Source organism: Anastrepha obliqua, chromosome 1 (genome assembly GCF_027943255.1).
Source record: "Anastrepha obliqua isolate idAnaObli1 chromosome 1, idAnaObli1_1.0, whole genome shotgun sequence".
Taxonomy (NCBI): domain Eukaryota; kingdom Metazoa; phylum Arthropoda; class Insecta; order Diptera; family Tephritidae; genus Anastrepha; species Anastrepha obliqua.
This window is the reverse complement of record NC_072892.1, coordinates 87,432,018-87,450,587: the sequence shown is the minus strand read 5'-3', so window position 1 is coordinate 87,450,587 and position 18,570 is coordinate 87,432,018. Positions and strand designations below refer to the sequence as shown.

At 35.8% G+C, this 18,570-nt stretch overlaps 1 protein-coding gene across 1 annotated transcript in view; it reads right to left on the bottom strand.

The window, feature by feature from the left end:
* The window catches only part of LOC129235832 (uncharacterized), a 159,408-nt gene that overhangs the window by 51,154 nt on the left and 89,684 nt on the right, over positions 1 to 18,570 (bottom strand). Inside the window, exon 2 of the mRNA XM_054869879.1 lies at positions 4,124 to 4,380. Within this exon, the coding sequence (XP_054725854.1) occupies positions 4,124 to 4,380 (257 nt within the window). The remainder of the gene's footprint in view (positions 1 to 4,123; positions 4,381 to 18,570) is intronic.

The following is an 18,570-nucleotide window of genomic DNA, read 5'->3' as shown; positions in this document are numbered from 1 at the left end:
ACACTTATTGTCAGAACTTAGCATTACATGCACTCTTACTAAGTATGTGTCACAACATTGTAGAGGCATTCTTACTTCCAAGAATTAGACCGACTTGGTGCCTGCTTTTGATATGTTCACCAGCTTGCACTGCAATACATTTGCTACTGACACGATGCCAATGACTAAGCCTTGTTGTTGCTATGGCGATAGTAACATCAAATACATGCGAGACCACAATATTGTACACTCACATAAAAAAGCCACGTTGTGACAACATATCAGCTTGGTGAGCACTCTTAGAGGAATTGGTTTAAATCTCCCGCTGATATAAACAAATCAGTGATAGAGAAACAGCAACAATTGCAGGTACCTTTCTCCAAAGTAGTACCTCTTTGAGATAATTATTTTGTTTATTTATTTGTTATTTTTTTTTGTTTTGTTTGCACTATTTTTTATTTTTTTTTTTTTTTTATTGCAACTAGTTCATAAATATTTACAAATGACTAACAAGCAACTTAATTATGATAACATTACACAATTTTCACTCTACATGACATAAAGCGTTTCTATGGAGGTATGAGATCGCTAGGTTTCGTGCGTCTGAGCCTTCGTATTTAAGTAAAGTAAAGTTATTGTAAAGTATTTAAGAAGAAAAAAAATCAGTACTGTAACAACTGAATGAGCTACTGTGAAAACTTATTTAAAAAAAATGTTTTACTAAGGTTTAGGTCTTTATATGGGAACTCTCCTTGCACAAGAAAAAATAAGATGCATAACCTTATGTAGAATAAGCAGCTAAAGCGAATGGCATACCTAGTTTTTCAATAAAACTAAATTGACTTATTTGTCATTTATTTTGCGAATTTTCAAATTTTATTCGTTAGGGCTGTGCAGCTAGTAAAGCGTGATTATTGCCTTAAATGTACCTTAATTAGGTATAACTTATAGTACATATAGTCGAATAAGGTAAAATCTGTTTTTGAATTTTCCATCACTCAAGCATTGCAGATCTTCTGAGAGAGAAGGGGTGAGCTTTTTGCAGGCTTTCTGTGCATAAGTTTGCAAATTTGTTTATACGCATCTGCATATTGAAATCACATAAAGTAATAAGAAGTACTCGCTTTCGAAAATCCTGTCATATAAGTTCCGCAAAGTTCTGCAACTGATAAGATAATAACGAAAATTTCTGATTGTAAACTTTCATTGCAGTAGCACAGCGCGCATTTACGCATCGCTTACTAAATTTTGCAGTAACAGTATGTATGCCTTCACATATCCATACTTACATACAAATATATGTACACTAGACTGGCCGTAACTTTTTTTTGTGGAAATCCATAAATTTTCGGGTCTTAAAACATGAGGTTAGGAGTAATGAAAAACGGTGTACTTTTTTAACCCGATCCGATGATGCCTAACCGTGCCCATTTGATCCCAAAGTATGGACAATTTCAAAAAATCACAATTTTTACAAAATTTTTTTTGTTTCCAATTTATATAATTTAATTTAATTTAATATGTATATACTTAATATATATAATTTAACTTAATTTATATATATTAATTTATTTTAATTTAATAAAATTTTAATTAAAGAATTAGATTGTCTATTTAATGAGAGATGTTTTGGTGTAAGACGGATACAATTGCCTGTAGTGCTCAACAACTTGCAGTAAGTACTGTTTACTTTCTTCATTATAAGTAAGCGATCTGTTGTAGTCTGTGATCAATTTCAATGCTCTCTCTGCAGCGTCATTAACTACAGACAAATTCGTTTTCCCGCTATATAGTCTTCACTTTCTTGCTATGTTGAAGGATCTGATTCCAAAAAACTTGTCTCAATTCCTAAGCGGGTAAAGAATGTTTTAGGTCTTGATGAAATAAAATCATTTATATTCTTGCTGCCGTAAAGCGTTATTTCTGACATTGTTGCAACAACTCTCTTTGGAACAGCATCTTCCTTCTGGTTATCGCTAGTAATTGCTTCCACCATTTTGTGCTTAAAATGTGAAGGAATTTGATCATCAAAAAATGAAAGGCCAACCGCCTCTTCCGACAAATACCATAGATGATTTTTAATTTTATGTAACAAGGCATTGGATACATTCTTATGGAAATATACAATCACATCTTGAATGAGCTTAAGGTCATTTTGTGGAGCAGCTATTGGATCCACACAAGGAAACCAATATGGAACGTAGATGCAGGTTAAAAAAATACAAACGCTTCTTAGACTCTTTATCTCTGAAGTCGTTAACACGAATTGCTTGCGAAACAGAAACATTTTGTAGCAATATAGTCACTACGACATAAACCTTGCGTGTGATGTGCCACCAGGTGACCGTACTTGTGAAAAATTTGGTCCGTCTTCCCCAACAAAGAGCAACGATAGTTGTAGTAATTCTTTATAATTGGCACGAGTGTGGTGACTATTTAATGCAGTTAGACAAAAATTCTTAAATATTTCCACTTCAGCTATTGTAAAGACTTTCCGAACTTCATTTTCCGATATTCCACTTTTGAATGACTTAGAATTAACCCTTTAATGTCAGAATTAAAGTGGGCGCGGTTAAAAATATTTTTACTACGTTAGGTTGATGTTAGAGTCCTAAATATGAACTGATATCAATTTCAAGGCTCTAGGACTTCTGGTTTTACAGTTATGAGAAGTTGCCTATAAGCAACATTTAGCCATAGTGGTATATTTCAAAACACAAAGGAATATTGATATTTATTTATTTTTTTATTACTTTTATTAACTTTTTATGTATGGTATGAAACAAAACATAATGTACCTTACATTTTGAGCATTTGGATTTTGGAATCCCGGTATGGCATAACCTACACCTTCCCTTTGCTCCCATTCAACCCAATGGCCGACTTGATCGAGGCGCATGGATTTTGGAGGTTTAGATATATATGATCGTTTTGTAGATTGCGATGAACCTTGTGATGAAACGTTTGAAATATTTGATGGTGCTGGAGACGACGGTGATGATGAATCTGAGTCTATGCTTGAAAGAGCTGCCAATGGGCGACCTCTTTTGCGTTGGTTTACTGGCTCCATATCAGACGCGTGTAAAAGCTCGTTTGATATCATCAGTTGAAAATTTAACAATGACATATGTTTTTTGCTTGCGACACCAGCGTTTGCATTCTGAAACTGGATTTTCAGCTATATAGTTTGATACCAGTTGAACGCTCTTGTTGTCGTACCAGCTGCATGCAACTAAATTATATGTTGCTTCATATTTAAAATCTTAAGAACCACGACCTTCTTTCATAAGTTCCTTTTCATCCGTAAGGCAACAGTTTTTCATCCGGTTGCTTCGTATTGTTGCTGCTGCTAACATACCTTTTTCCTTTAGCGCAATCATCAGGCTTATGGAAGCGAACCAATTATCAAAAAACCATTTATAATTTTTATTTGAGGGAACAGTTGAGGCTAAATGCAATACTATATCTGATGATATCCCTAGTCCAAAAGATGGGCATGTTCCTTCTCCTACGTAGAGAGCAAAATCATATACGATACCTGAAACTCCAGCTCTCGTAAACATTTTAAAGCCCCACTTATTGGGCTTCATTGGAAGGTATTGTTTCAAATTGTGACGTCCTTTATATTTGATCATTTGTTCGTCAATACTTTGGCATTCCTCCTGGTCTATGCTGTTACATTTTTGCTTAATTTTATTTAATAATGGGCGTATTTTATATAGTTTATCAAAATTATTTGATCCGCGCTCCGGCTGTTGAGAATTATCATTTATGTGGAAGATTCTTTGATTTTCTCAAAACGCGCTCTTGAAATAGAATCTGCAACAGCCGTTAACCTGAAGTTTGGCATCCAAGCCATTCTCAAATTTGGAACTTGTATAATGCCTAAATAAAGAAGTACACCAAAGAATCGCCTAATTTCGAATGGCGAACAGTTTAGCACTACTCCTTTAGTTTGCATTGAATACAGATTTGTTTCGTTGCAAATCTTGTTTATTATTTCATCATCGAAGAATTCATTGAAGTATTTGATTGGCACTTTGACTTCTCGACAAACTTGATCTTCTTTCCAAGCAGTTTCAAAAACGGTTAGGCCCGCGTTCCTCCATCTCAATTTCTCCAGATTGATTTTTTCATAACTTACTTCGGCGATATTTTCTGTGTCCGCAACATTTTCAACTTCTTCATCAGCATGCTCATCTTCTCCAACAATACCGTCTATCAAATTTATTTCAACGTTTTCCCCTCTTTCCATTACTTTATCCATCGTTTCTTCAATGAATTTCTCCAGATTCGAATCATATAACTCTTCTTCCTCATCTTCTTCATCATCAGAATTATTCCAATCGAAGTTTATTATCTGTTTTATTTCTAGATCTGTAAGACCTTTTGGACGCATTTCTAAAATAATAAAATACAAAATATTATTGCTACTATGGCCAAATGTTGCCTATAAGCAACATTGTGTTTGCGAAATTCCTGACATAAAACAAAAAACTTTATTTTAGTTTTGTAAACTTTATTTGATTTTCTTACCTGTTATTTATAATAAAATTCACTTTTTATAAAAAAAATCTTACGTATTACGTTTTTATTTGAATTTTTATAGAAAGATTATTTTCACTTTTTTTTGCACACGTCAGCACACCACTTCAACTAGCTCGCAAATGAACACCTGTGAAGCTTTTCTCAATATAAATTCTCATGAAAATGCCCACACACATCAGTTACTGTGAAAAAAAACCGTTAGCAAAAATAACAACAACTATAGAAACTACGCGTAGAAATATATAATGTTGCCTATAAGCAACATTTGACATTAAAGGGTTAATGTTTTTCCAGCTGTTAGAGAAACGATTGAATAAGGCAACTTCCGGTGCTGATGATTTGCCAAAATTTACTTCGAACACTGCTTTGGCTAGCAACTCACTAACATGGTGACGACAGGGAAAGAAAAGTAGATTTCGGCCGAACCTTTTTTCAAGCAAGAACGCTGCTCCATTATTAACTCCCGTATTAGCAGCTGTTGTATCAAATGATACAATTGCCACTAAATCATCGAGCTTCTACTTGCACAAAAAATTATGCATTTCTGCAGCTCTTGCATCTCCCGTTGAACTTTCAATTTTTGGTATTCCCAGCAGTTTTTCCATATTTTCTCCTGTGACAACGAGAGACAATCTATCTTTCTTTTCTGTGCCTCGGATTTCTGCAAGCAGCTTGCCATCCCAGTGAAGGACAAAAACATCGGGAATCTACAAACAAGTAAAAAGAAAGGTCAAGAATCCAAAATCTTATAAACATATTCGGTAAAACCATTACATTGAATCCGTTAATAATCTCTTGAGCTTATCTGTGACGATAATCTCTCCTCATCGAATGTAATGTTGTTCGATTAAGAATTAAATCTTCCATTTTTATTGACGGCGTTCCATTAACACTGCATGGTATTTATGAAGGCAGCAACCGTTGCACTCACCAAATGCATGGCATCTCTTGTTGAGAGGTTACATTTGTCCATGCATGCAAGCATTCTATCATCAATAAAATTAATTTTTCCTCGATTTGCCTTTTTCGGTAGTAAATTATGGTGTGAGACAAAATTTTAAGAAAAATAAGACTCAATTCAAGAAAATTAGTAATCGACTATATCATGTCTATGTTATATTATCTTAATCGATTTTCAGGTGTAGGAAAATTTAGAAACATGAAAATTTCAAAATGCGATATCTCAGCGAAAAAAAATTATATTTGAGCAAACTCAACGCCATTTGAAAAAAGAAGGCTTGTATTTAAAGATGCCATCCTTTAATTTTGGGGAAAGAAAACATCTGCAAGGCTACATAACCTCAAATATGGGCAAAAACGGTGTTTTTTGCACTTTTAGGTTAGGATCTCTCGAAAACCAGAGCTGATAGAGCAATCCTTCGAAAATATATAGTCCGGTTTCTGGGTCTGAGATGCTGTCGGCCTGTGTAATTATTTCATTTAGCAGCTGGCTGAACACACCGTTCATAAAACACAATTTCTATTACTCAACTGACGGTGACATATTTTCCACGTACCACCACTAATCAGTTATGTGTGCTGAAAGCGCTTGTCAGGTGGCTTTCGCGATATAAATTGGGCCACGCCGCAATAAAGTAAACAAAATCATTAATTAAAATCGCATCACATCAATAAATAATATAAGATTCGAACAAAAAAATTGGAAACGAAAAAAAATTTGTAAAAATTGTGATTTTTTCAAATTTTCCATACGTTGGGATCAACGTCGGATCGGGCTGAAAAAATATACCGTTCTTTATTGCATCTAACCTCATGTTTAACGACCCGAAAACTTTTGGATTTTCAATTTTTATTTTTCTCCATACAAGCTGCGGCCAGTCTTATGTACACTGTACCAATAACCTACCGATGTTAATTTTTATGGAAGTCCATGTTTAGCCGATGTTTCTAGGCAAAATTTATAGAAAAGTTAATAACAAATTTTACCAAAAAAATATTCGGTTGACGAGTGATGAAAAATTTAGTACATTCATTTTGAATAAAAAAGGGGAGTCAAAGCAAAAGACTACGATAAGGATAACTAATGCCCATCCAACAATGGTAAATCTATTAAATAGTCTACATAGGAAGGCCATTTGGAGGCCCCCATTTGGGACTGAACGAAATATGAGTTTTCGTGTGCCTGAAGGATCGCTTCTAACCAACCCCAAAGAGGATCGTCTTGTGTCTAGTTTTACATAATTTCTTATTGGGTTACTTTTAGTTTTAACAACTTTACCTCCATTGTTCTTTTACTTCAAAGCAGTCTATAATATAAATTTTTACGAACTAGAAAAGTATTTCTTTTTTTTAAGTTACTTTTGGAACTTAGATTTTTAGAATAATTCAGAAATTGAATTTAGAGACCAACCTCTAATTCTGTGAACAATTTTTTTCTAAGTGTCCAACTAGATTATTAACCTTCATTATTAACCCTGGTTTTCCTATTAAGTTCAAAAACAAATTTCAGACCAATTTGTGGCCAAAATTAACGTCGTCCATTGTTTAACAAAAAATGGATTTTTGAAAATATCTATGAACGCCGTTCTTTGACTAATTTATGCTGGATTTAAGTAAAATATTTATTTGTCATCGAAGATTGTTCCTTTCAAAGGAACAGTCTTCTGAACTTGGTCATATATTATATATAGGTATATTTGTTTAATATATTTTCAAACCAATATAACTGTACGTAACGTAACGTATCAAGAGCCTGGTTTCCTATATAGGAAGTGAGGCACGAAACATACTCGCGTGAGTCTGATATAACAAGCTATGAAAGCTTGCTTCGAAACGATAACTTTGCTTAGGTGATTTTGCATAAAGCAACTTAATAATGAAGTCTAACAAATGTGCATATAAAATTTCTTATAATTTCATATTATATATAATTTTTTTTAATCTCCTCCCATTTTAACTATCCAAGAATTACTTTCATCTGTTTTCACGCTCATTAAAAGCTAAATTATTCTTAATAAATAATACGTTCGTCCAGAGTGTTTCTTTTTTTATATTGGTTCACATTGGTGATATATATAGAGTTATTATATCAACAATTTTGTAGCTGAAAGAAGTCTCACGCAATAAATTTGTACCGCTTGGGTAAGGCAACTTTGGTATGTATGTAAAAATTTTTATTGAAAAGATTTTTTATTTGCTTATACATATATATTAATAATTTTTTTTTCGTCTTTTCGTCTAATCTCTTATTTTCAAACTATTCTGAAAGAGTGTAAATCACATTTTTCGCAAAAAGTGTATCTCAAAAAGCCCTGACTAACAAAACTACACTAGAAAGATAGGAAATTAAAAAGAGATCCTAGGAATGAAATTTGACTATATTTTTTATTTCGAACCATAATTCAATATGTTTAAATACCAAGCGTTTCAGATCTTACGACGTTTTTCCCTACTCCTGTGAAGTAGAAAAAATCGGTTTACGCCCTTTGCATATTCTACGCTATCAATTATGGCGCATATAGCTTAGTTTTCACTTATATATAATATATTATAATAAATGAATGTTACATTTTGTACAAAAAGCCAGAGTCGCGGACTTACAACCGCTCATTTTGCATACTTTTTTTGCCAGATCGGTCGTGGTCGCTAATGAATATTATAAGTTGGATAATATCTTTTCAATGGTAATGATAGATAATGGACGGAATGTGACGATGGACGACCACGTCCATGAGATTGGACTAAGCCAAATAAACACATTGATTCCCCCACTTCCCTACAGAAATTATTCAGATAATGGATATAATATTTGTTAATTATATAGGAGTTACTTGAGAAACACTACACGTAGGACTCGCAGGTCGACTATAAAATTCGCGCTGAATAAGAGGTTCACGTAGACGTTCGGATTGTCGAGACCGAATAGCAACAGAAGTAACTGTAACGGAAGCATCAGAACCTGCTGAACTAATTGTTGCTGAAGTAGCCGGTGTTTCAACTACATCCAAGGTACGAAAATCTATTGCACAACTTAGAGTATTGAGGCATTCGTTGATGAACGAAGGCAATCTACATAAAGAGCGATGGTCCGGTCTAGAACGCTGCAGAACTGCAAATTGTTTTGTGACAAGTCCGAACAGAAAACTGTTAAACTTTCTACTAAAACTTAGAAGGAAAGACATTCGGTTGATGGTCGGCATCATTACAGGACACAACCCATGGGGTCAGCATATGACCACCGTTGGAATCATCGAGGACCCGGTATGCTTGTCATGCTTGGAGGAGGCGGATAGCACTGAGCACTTTCTCTGTGAGTGTCCTGCCTTTGCTAGAGCGCGACTACGGGTATTGGGTTCCGATGTCATGGGAATGGGTAATATTCGTTCTCTAAAACTGGAGGATATTTACAGATTTGCCAAAGAATCTGGAAAATTCTCACAGGACTAACTATCTCTATCTCTGTCTCTATTCTTTCCTATCTCTTTCTCTGATACTTTTCTCCCTCCCTCCTTGACTATCTACCCCCTTTCCAGAGCTTTAAATACAATGGGCTTTTTAGCCTGAGTGTTTTAGGAGCCACCAAATCTCCTGGTGCTCCTTGGCTCAACCTCTTCAAATTCAAATTCATACCATTTGTAAACATACCTGGAGCACATGCTCACATAAGTATTCAAAAGCAATTGCTTTCGCAGCTGCAGCAGGCTAATGCATCTAGAACGATTCTCTATGTGGGCTCTTGTCTCACTTGTTTGTGACGCTGCTTACGGTTTTAACGAGATGACAACAATGCAACTGCCGCGAAGATACTTGTTGTTTCGCTTGTCAACCATTTTAGTGGGTGCTTTTGTATTTTGAAGTTAAGTGGTCCCATTGGGTGGCGAGTTGTTGAAAAATGCTCAGCATGATTTAGGGGATTTATTCATTGCAGATAAGCTACTTGAGTATCTACAAAACTGTGTCTCCACATGCGTTGACAAATACACATAGCGTGTTCGTTTTAATTGTTTGTTGAATATTCTTTAAGTAATACCTAAGGGAAACTAAATTGAAATGAATTTATTGACTTTTTTGCAGGATACATGCTTACTTCTATTGCTTAAATGCTTATAAGCTAAAAAGTATGGAAACGAACCGAAATTTGTGTACCCAACTAATGCTTTTAGTGCCTTAGTTAAAGTAATATTTTATTCTTGCCAGTGTACACCAAAAATCCTTCAACATCCAAAACATCCACTTGCCCCCTTTCGTTTTTCAATGTTGATAATAACTTGATGGAATATTTCTTCATGTTTGTCGCTTATGTTCCCTGAAAAGAAGTCAAGGTATAAAAAATCAATTTTGAGTGACATATTACAACCCAGTGCTTGATACGTCGGAAGATCTATGTAGTAACTTGTTTTGTGGTTCCCTAAAAAATTTCTCTAAGCAGATTTCTCTAACGGACTTACCTTTGCCTGATCTGAGGTCCGACGAAAATGTATTCCTTTATTTTGGCGAAATCTTTTGTGTCAAATTTAGTTTTATAAGCGGCCGCCCCAGAGAGGAAGAAAAAAGAAGACCATACTAGGACAATCTATCGGGGTTTGTCGCAAGCAAAATCAATGATAGGTATTTATGCTTTAGGCTGATAGGCTTTAACCTAAGCCGATTTAAGGATGGTATGGAATTAAATAGGAGTAATTTTAGAATCATCGTAGGAAGTTTTGGAGATTAAATCATTATCTTACTAAACTGGGAGTATACTCCAATCGAACTTACGGGTTCTGCAGAGTGGAAGATGGAATTGCCAAACATGTGTGGGCATCGCGTCCAGCACTGATGCATAAGCGGAACAAACACCTGAGTAAACATATTTTACCAGGGGAGAAAATAATACTCAACAAATACTAGAATTATTTAGGAAGTTCAGCTCAGAGAAATATCTTAAATCCAGTCTATATGGGAGCACAATTTCACAGTACTAAATCTCTTCATAATAATGGTAATAGTTTTATATTGTTGGAGTCGATTCACCACATATGTAGGTACGTAAGCAAAACTGTTATGATAATTGATACACTTCCTTTGCATGTGCTTTGCTGCTCCTATCACAAAAGGTAGAAAAATAAGTGTTTCGATTTTACAATTAGGGTATATTTATAAAGAAATAAATAGTATACAGAATGCGAATGGCAAAGCCTTGTCGACAAGAGTTACCGGGGAAGGTTATATGCGAAGTGTGCATGGTTGACTTACGATTTCTGTGTCTCTTTGTGTTTTGTGGGTAATTTCGGTCATATTCACTAACACCCACGAAAATATCCAAACCTCGTTTTTGTTCTTGTAGAGTATGAACATGCGTATTCCGAGAACAGACATATCAAACCCAATTGATCAGTAACTACTGAATTAATAATAATACAATGAATTCTTAATATTCTTATGAAATTCCTCTTCTTCGGCATTGAAAAAGAAAAATGGGTACGTAGTTCTTGTTTCGGGAAACACCGCATCGGGAAATGTTAATATTATTGTAAGCAAGAAGAGGATAATGAAATCGGCGTACAGTATGCGTTAACGCAAATTTATTGTAGACATTCCAAGACATGAAAAAAATTCCCCACACGAAAATACACGCACTCACTTTTCCCATAGAGCTGACTTAATGCCAAGTGGAAAATGAAATTTGTAAAATGAAAAACAGTCCATGTAAAATGCAAATGAGCGAGCAACACGGCATACCGCGCGAGTGTATACGAAAAATTCGTCAAATGAAAGGAACTCATTAGCATGCTGAGCGAATTCCCAGAGCACCAGCTCAAGTAGCACTGCGAGTTCACCAATACTTGCAGGATCTAGTAACTGAACGAACAAACGACCAATTGTTCGCCAACGACATAATCATTGCAGTTTCCGACCACTGTTACCGCTTTGTGGGTACACCAATGCAATAACTACAACAACACTAGCCAATGGCCATGCCAGCTGCATCAGCAAAAGCTGAGCGAACAGTAGTGGCCACAGAAACGAAAAGAACACGGAACTTCCAGTTGTACGCCGGACTTTAATCTACATAAAACTGCGTAAAAGAGCAATGCACACACCCATGTATGCATACGTAACATTGCATGAAATTTGTTCATTATCCCAGCGATTTTTTGCAGATGAGCGAATAATGAAATTAATGAACCATTAAGATTGCGTGGCGATAAATTTTTGCAAAGTGCATAAATTATGCGCCAACATCGGCTACCCGCAGCGCAACAAGGCGATCCAACTCAGCGCAACTCTGTTTAATAAAATTGGACTCCTACGCTCGGCTCTCTCTATGCGTTCGTATAATGCATCGATTACTCGGGATTCATTTTAAATGCACAGCGTCACTACAAGCTGCTATTGTATACTAATGTGTATATTACATAAATATGTACGCTTAAAATTTCAATGTATATGAACACAATCCTGTAAGTTCTTGTTGCCCAGCATGAGCGGATGAATGGATTGATTTAATATGTAAACGCCATTAAAATGCTTGTTTTGTGGTACAGCGAGGTGGCATTTATCGTTTCGAGTGATTTTATCGATAGTAAATGCATAAATAGATTTCTTCGACTGCGACGCCCAAAAGCAGACAAACATTTAATATAATTAATCGCATATTAAGTAATTGATTGCATTCATTATCTCTCACTTTTGTGTAATGGTTCAAACTGAGAGGATATCTGATCAAAGTAGGGTAGGATAAAAGTCCCCAATCAAATGATGTCCCTTATTATTCATTTATTCATTTATTTATTTATTTATTTACTAGTAATATTACAACTAAAAAGCACCAATCACAGGGGTCATCTAGTGTCTCTTGTTATTACAATAAGCATTTTAAATGATAGGTCACAAGGTATCTTACAATTAATTCTCCAAATTTTTATATTTTTATAAGAGGGTGCTTTCCATTTCAATTCAACCGGCTATTCGGATCATGTGCTTCGATTTCGATGTAACTCAAATATGCTCTGGTCAAAATAATGAGACAGGTATATTTAGTCAAAAATGAACTGATTTTAATGATTCTGGGTTCAAAATTATCGTCATTGCTTACACAAGCGACTTCATGTACAAACAACAGCAAAAAGTTAGTTGAAAATTTGTATTTTGCAAAAACCAAAAAGTGCGAAGCAGGTTTTTTACTCAAAAATTCATTACTCAAAAACAACTCATTTTAGCTACTAGGCATTCAGCTCAATTGAAGTTTGAGGTGTTCTCTTGATTTGAAAAAAGTTAAAAAAAAACAAATACACATTTTGAAATATTGAATTTCGAATTTTTTTGTTTTTGCAAAATAAAAAATTTTCAACTACTTTTTTGCAATTGTTTTTACATGAAATCGCTCGTGTAAGTAATGATGATCATTTTGAGCCCAAAATTATTAAAATCGGTTCATTTTTGGCTAAGTTATGGGCATTTAAAAAAATGTTTCTTATATAATTAAAAAAAATAGACTTTGAGCCGGAAAACAAAATTGCCGATAAATCTTGAAAAAAAGTTTTTTCGGGCGAACAAAAAAATACGCGTCTCATTATTTTCACCAGAGAGCAACATATTTGAGTTACATCGAAATCGAAGAACATGACCCGAATAGCCCGGTTGAATTGAAATGGAAAGCATCAGAGACCAATTTGATAAATACATTTATAAATGTCGGTTACATTAGAAGATGAAAATTCCTTTAATATATGTATTTTGTTTTGAAATAAATAAGCCTTTGCATTTGAATATTTCCTGCAATCATCAATGATGTAGTTTATGGCACGTTTGGCAGGAAGGGTGTTTGCGGTATGGCACAGTCGCAGCCGTGTAAATATTTTTATTTTTTGTGTTAAAACTAATGCAGGAGTTATGGAAAAGCAATTTTTTGTTGGAGCAGTGTTGAAAGAGAAGTCCAGTCTTAGTTAGCCTTCCCTTTTCAAATGTTCCTACAAATAAGGTAGCGCCTCTGTCGTTAGAGCCTTTACATAACAAGCTCCATTCAAGTTAAACTCAATGACTCGTGATAAGGAGAAACGATTTTTGATACAGCAAAGTAAAGGTATTTTGCTTGGTGTGAGCAAGTAATGAGGTGATAAAAGTCTACGACGATAGAGTTCAAGGAACGAAACGAAGAACGCTGAGTAGAGTTGGCTGTAACGGAATTTCAGTATCCTTGAAATATTTAACAACTCGACAAATTATGGATGCCAGTTTTAATTGTATATTCTTTTACAAAGCGTTTATTGCGCCTTTGTTCTTTAAAGTAAACAGTTTGGTATAAGGCGTATAGTGTTTTGTACCCGGGGTCACTCGTTGGACATTGGCTACGACTGAGCGTTTTATGCTTTGTAAAGTCCACCACTAAATTTTAGTATGCAGATTGAATGAAAACATTTGTAATTAGAGCGGATTAGAAAAGAAAAAGAAAGCGGACCTATTTTTTCGGCATCGTTCGACTAGGATTTTAATATGAACAGTAATAATAGTCAATAATCGGCCGCTGGAGCCGAATGAGATGGTGAGTGACTACCATTCGGAAGTGCCTAGGTTCAAATCTCCGTGCATAAAACATCAATATGATAGAACACTTTTTTTCTAATAGCGGCTGAGTCTCGTAGACAATGGCAAACCTGCGAATGTTTTTCTGCCATGAAAAAGCTCCCATAAAAATATCTGGCATCCGGAGTCAGCTTCAAGCTGTATGTCCCTCCATTTGTGGAACAACATCAAAACGGGTATAAGCGCTTATTATGTGTACATTTATTATATAATAATAAACAAATTGTAGTTGTTTTTCTTGTAATGCAAAATTTTATATATATAAGGTTGTCAAAAAAGTCTTGCGGTATTTTTATCGAATTTTCAATTGTTCATAAAATTGGTTATAATAATGCGATTTAAGTCAAATATGCGCCGTTTTGTTCGATGACGAGTTCCCAACGAGATGCCAACTTCATAATGCCCCTCTTATAGAAGCTCGCTTCCTTATTGTCAAAAAACTCGGAGAGCCAATTTTCACAGGACTCTCTTGAGGACAACTTCCGACTACCAAGCTCGTTCGCCATGGACAGAAATAGGTGGTAATCACTTGGTGCGAGATCCGGACTATACGGTGGATGCAAAAGAATCTCCCATCCGAGCTCCCGGCGCTTCTGGCGCGTCACCAAAGATGTGTGTGGCCTGGCGTTGTCCTGATGGAAGACAATTCGGCCTCTGTTGATCAAAGATGGCCTCTTCTGCATGAGTGCTGCATTCAAGCGGTCCAGTTGTTGGCAGTACAGGTCCGAATTGAGCGTTTGGCCATAGGGGAGCAGCTCATAGTGGATGATTCCCAGCCAATCCCACCAAACACACAGAAGAACCTTCCTGGCCGTCAATCCAGGCTTGGCCACCGTCTGGGCAGCTTCACCGATTTTCGACCACGACCGTTTGCGCTTCACGTTGTCGTAAGTGACCCACTTTTCATCGCCAGTCACCATCCGCTTCAAAAACGGGTCGATTTTGTTGCGATTCAGAACCGATTCGCATGCATCCATACGGGCAAAAATGTTTTTTTGCGTCAAGTCGTGTGGCACCCACACATCGAGCTTCTTTTTCAATCCAAGCTTCTTCAAATGGTTTATAACGGTTTGATGACTCATGCGCAGCTCTTGGCCGATGCTACGGCTGCTACTATGCCGGTCTCTTTCGATCAATTCAGCGATTTTATCGCAATTTTCGACAACAAGCCTTCCGGACCGTGGCGCATCTTCGATTACCTCTGCACCAGAACGAAAACGTTGAAACCATCGTTGTGCGGTGGAAATGGAAACTGTATCGGGTCCATAAACTGCACAAATTTTATTGGCAGCATGAGATGCATTTTTGCCTTTATCGTAGTAGTACTGTAAAATATGCCGTATTTTCTCTTTATTTTGCTCCATGTTTGCGACGTTATAACTCACGAACGACTAAAAGCAAACAGCAATTAATCAAACACGTGTTAGCACGTGAAAAGAGCTTTCCAAAAAGCTCTAGCGTGAACCGATGCGACGAATACAACTAGAACTACGCGCTTGCAAAGACAAGCTTGCGGAAATACCGCAAGACTTTTTGGCCAACCTTATATATTTATATATATATAATTGGCGCGTACACCCTTTTTGGGTATTTGGCCGAGCTCCTGCTCCTATTTGTGGTGTGCGTCTTGATGTTGTTCCACAAATGGAGGGACCTACAGTTTCAAGCCGCCTCCGAACGACAATATTTTTATGAGGAACTTTTTCATGGCAGAAATACACTCGGAGGTTTGCCATTGCCTGCCAAGGGGCGACCGATATTAGAAAAATGTTTCTCTTAATTTTTGGTGTTTCACCGAGATTCGAACTAACGTTCTCTCTGCGAGTTCTGAATGGTAGTCACGCACCAAGCCATTCGGCTACGGCGGCCGAAAAAAGAATTTTACTTGGAGATTTTTTGGTGCGAAGAATTTATTTCTCATATCTATTTTTTATTTAAAGGACCCCCTGATTGCGCTACAAAGCAAATTATGTGCAATTTTTTAATATTGTAATAGTGATTGTATGTACTTTTTTGAAACTTACAAAAAAACTGTTAAATTATACCATATTCCAAAAATTAATTTTTAACTATTTTTTCTAATTATTAACTTCTTTTACAATTAGCAACGTATTGCAATTATTTTGATTTTGGGTCCTTTCAACAGGAGGTGTATTTTTTAATTTTTTCTCTCTGAATTTTTGTGTTAATTAAAACAGCTTCACATGCAGTTTGGGGGACTCGAAACTGTTGTATGAACTTGAGAAAAGAAAACAAAAAAAGGAAAAAAACACTCAAAAACTGCAAGTACGCAACATTAACTGACAACTAATAGCGCAGAATTAGCAAAAAACGTAAGCCCAAAAATTAGTTTATTTTAGCAATTAAAAGAAAATATAATGAATCCAAAGCGCCGCCGGGTAGCACCTGCGTTTAGATAGACTGGCGAGCAAGAACTGCATTCTTAGAAAATTTCGTCACTTCTATTCATTAAAGTTTTTTTCAGTTACAGGAATTTTTTTCATCTAAGATTTACAAAACATCAAATTTATTTCACTTTGGAACCGTTATAAATTGAAAAGAGTTACTAAGCCGCGCGAAAAAAACGATACCACATCAATAATTGACTATATTTCTTTATTGATTTTTTTTTTTTTTAATTTTCCTTTAAGAATTTCGATTTTCTAATTTTATGGAAAAATCAAGTAATCCTCACAAACTATATATCCTAATTCCACAGTTTTTAATTAGGACTTCCAGAAATATTTTTGATATGCATCTCATTGATTTTATGTCATTTTTTTTTTAATAACGGCGTTGCCCACAGTCTTCATTTAACAAATTCACGCTATAGGTTGGTCAAAATGTTGATGTGCTATGGATTGCCGCGGACTAGTACATACATCAACCTTTTTTGTGGTGTGCGGGTTGATGTTGTTCCACAAATGGGGTACCTACAGTTTCAAGTCGACTCCGGAGCTTTTTCATGGCAGAAATATACTCGGAGGTTTGCCATTGCCTGCCAAGGGGCGACCGCTATTAGAAAAATGTTTTTCTTAATTTTGGTGATTCACCGAGATTCAAACCTACGTTCTCTCTGTGAATTACAAATGGTAGTCACGCACCAACCCATTCGGCTACGGCGGCCGCAACCATCCATTACTTGGCCAAAATATTTAGAGCATCATTGAAGTGTTGACTGCGTTTTGGTCAATACATTACAATGTAATTTACATATTATTTTTCATTTTTTTTAAGGCATTTTAAATGTTGCTTTAAATATATTTACTTCAGCTTCCGAGGTTTTCGAGTTTCTCACTTTTGACTTAGTTTTCAAAAAATGAAGAAAACAAAATGCAAAAAAATGTAGACAGAATGGAATAAAAAAAATCACAAAATCGAGCGGTGCAAACACTTCGCACCTATTGCTCTTCATCATTGAAAAGTCATTCGCAGCAAATCCAGGAGAAATGTGAATAATGTTCCGCATTGTATGTTTTCCCTGTTAATAGAATTAGAGGATTTGCATTTAAAGCCATTTTTCCAGCAGTTTTTGCGGTATTCGGTTATTATAACACATTATTGCGTTGTATCCCGTCAGTCCTACCACTTTCAAACATATTTTATGTTTTTTTTTGTTGTTTGCTATGATTTCTTCGCTTTTAAATGACAATCATCATTGTATCACAGTTCGAGGATACCCAATTTCGTTACAATTCGCCTCCACATTACTCAGTCTTCAGCTTTTCTGTTGACATCAGCCATGCACATCTTTCTTATGTCGGCTTCTATGTCATCTCCCCATATTTTTCTCGGCCGACCACTTGTTCTATCGCTTTGTGAATTTGTTTCGGAGAGTTTTTTTATAGATCAGAATGTAACCGTACCATCGAATTCTTTGCACTTTAACGTATCTGATAATTTAATGATTTGCACTTCTGATAAGTGTGTCTAACTCTCCATTGGCCCTGTAAGACTTTTGTATTATAAGTCTTACAGGGTCAAATGTCTTTCCGAGAATCTTTCTTTCGAAACATATTAATTGATCGACTTGGATTTCAGCACACAGTCTTCGCAACCGTGTGTGAATGTAGGTCTTATGACGGTTTTATATCATGCATAGTATTTGACGCTGCAGGTTTCTGAAAAGTAGTCTCGACTTCACCAGTTTTGTATGCGCGAAGTAAGATTCATTCGTAGCTTGTATCCTGTATTGAACGGCAATTGATGTATCTTTCTGCGCACTCAGCAAAACTCGAAGGTATTTAAATTCATTGACTATTTCAAAGCTATAGCTACCGCCTTGTAAGTTACGTGTTACATTGCGTGTGGTACCGTCCATATAATTATTTGGTTTTTTCTTCGTTGATGACAAGTCCTAACATCCTAGCAGATGATTCTAGGCGCATACCGCTTCTTTCAGAGCTTGTTTATTTCTGGCTAAAACTATGATGGTATTTAGATTTGTAAAAACGTGTGCCTACTGTATCGATAATTGCTTGTTATCGATGAAAATAATGTACAGAAATATTATTCCAT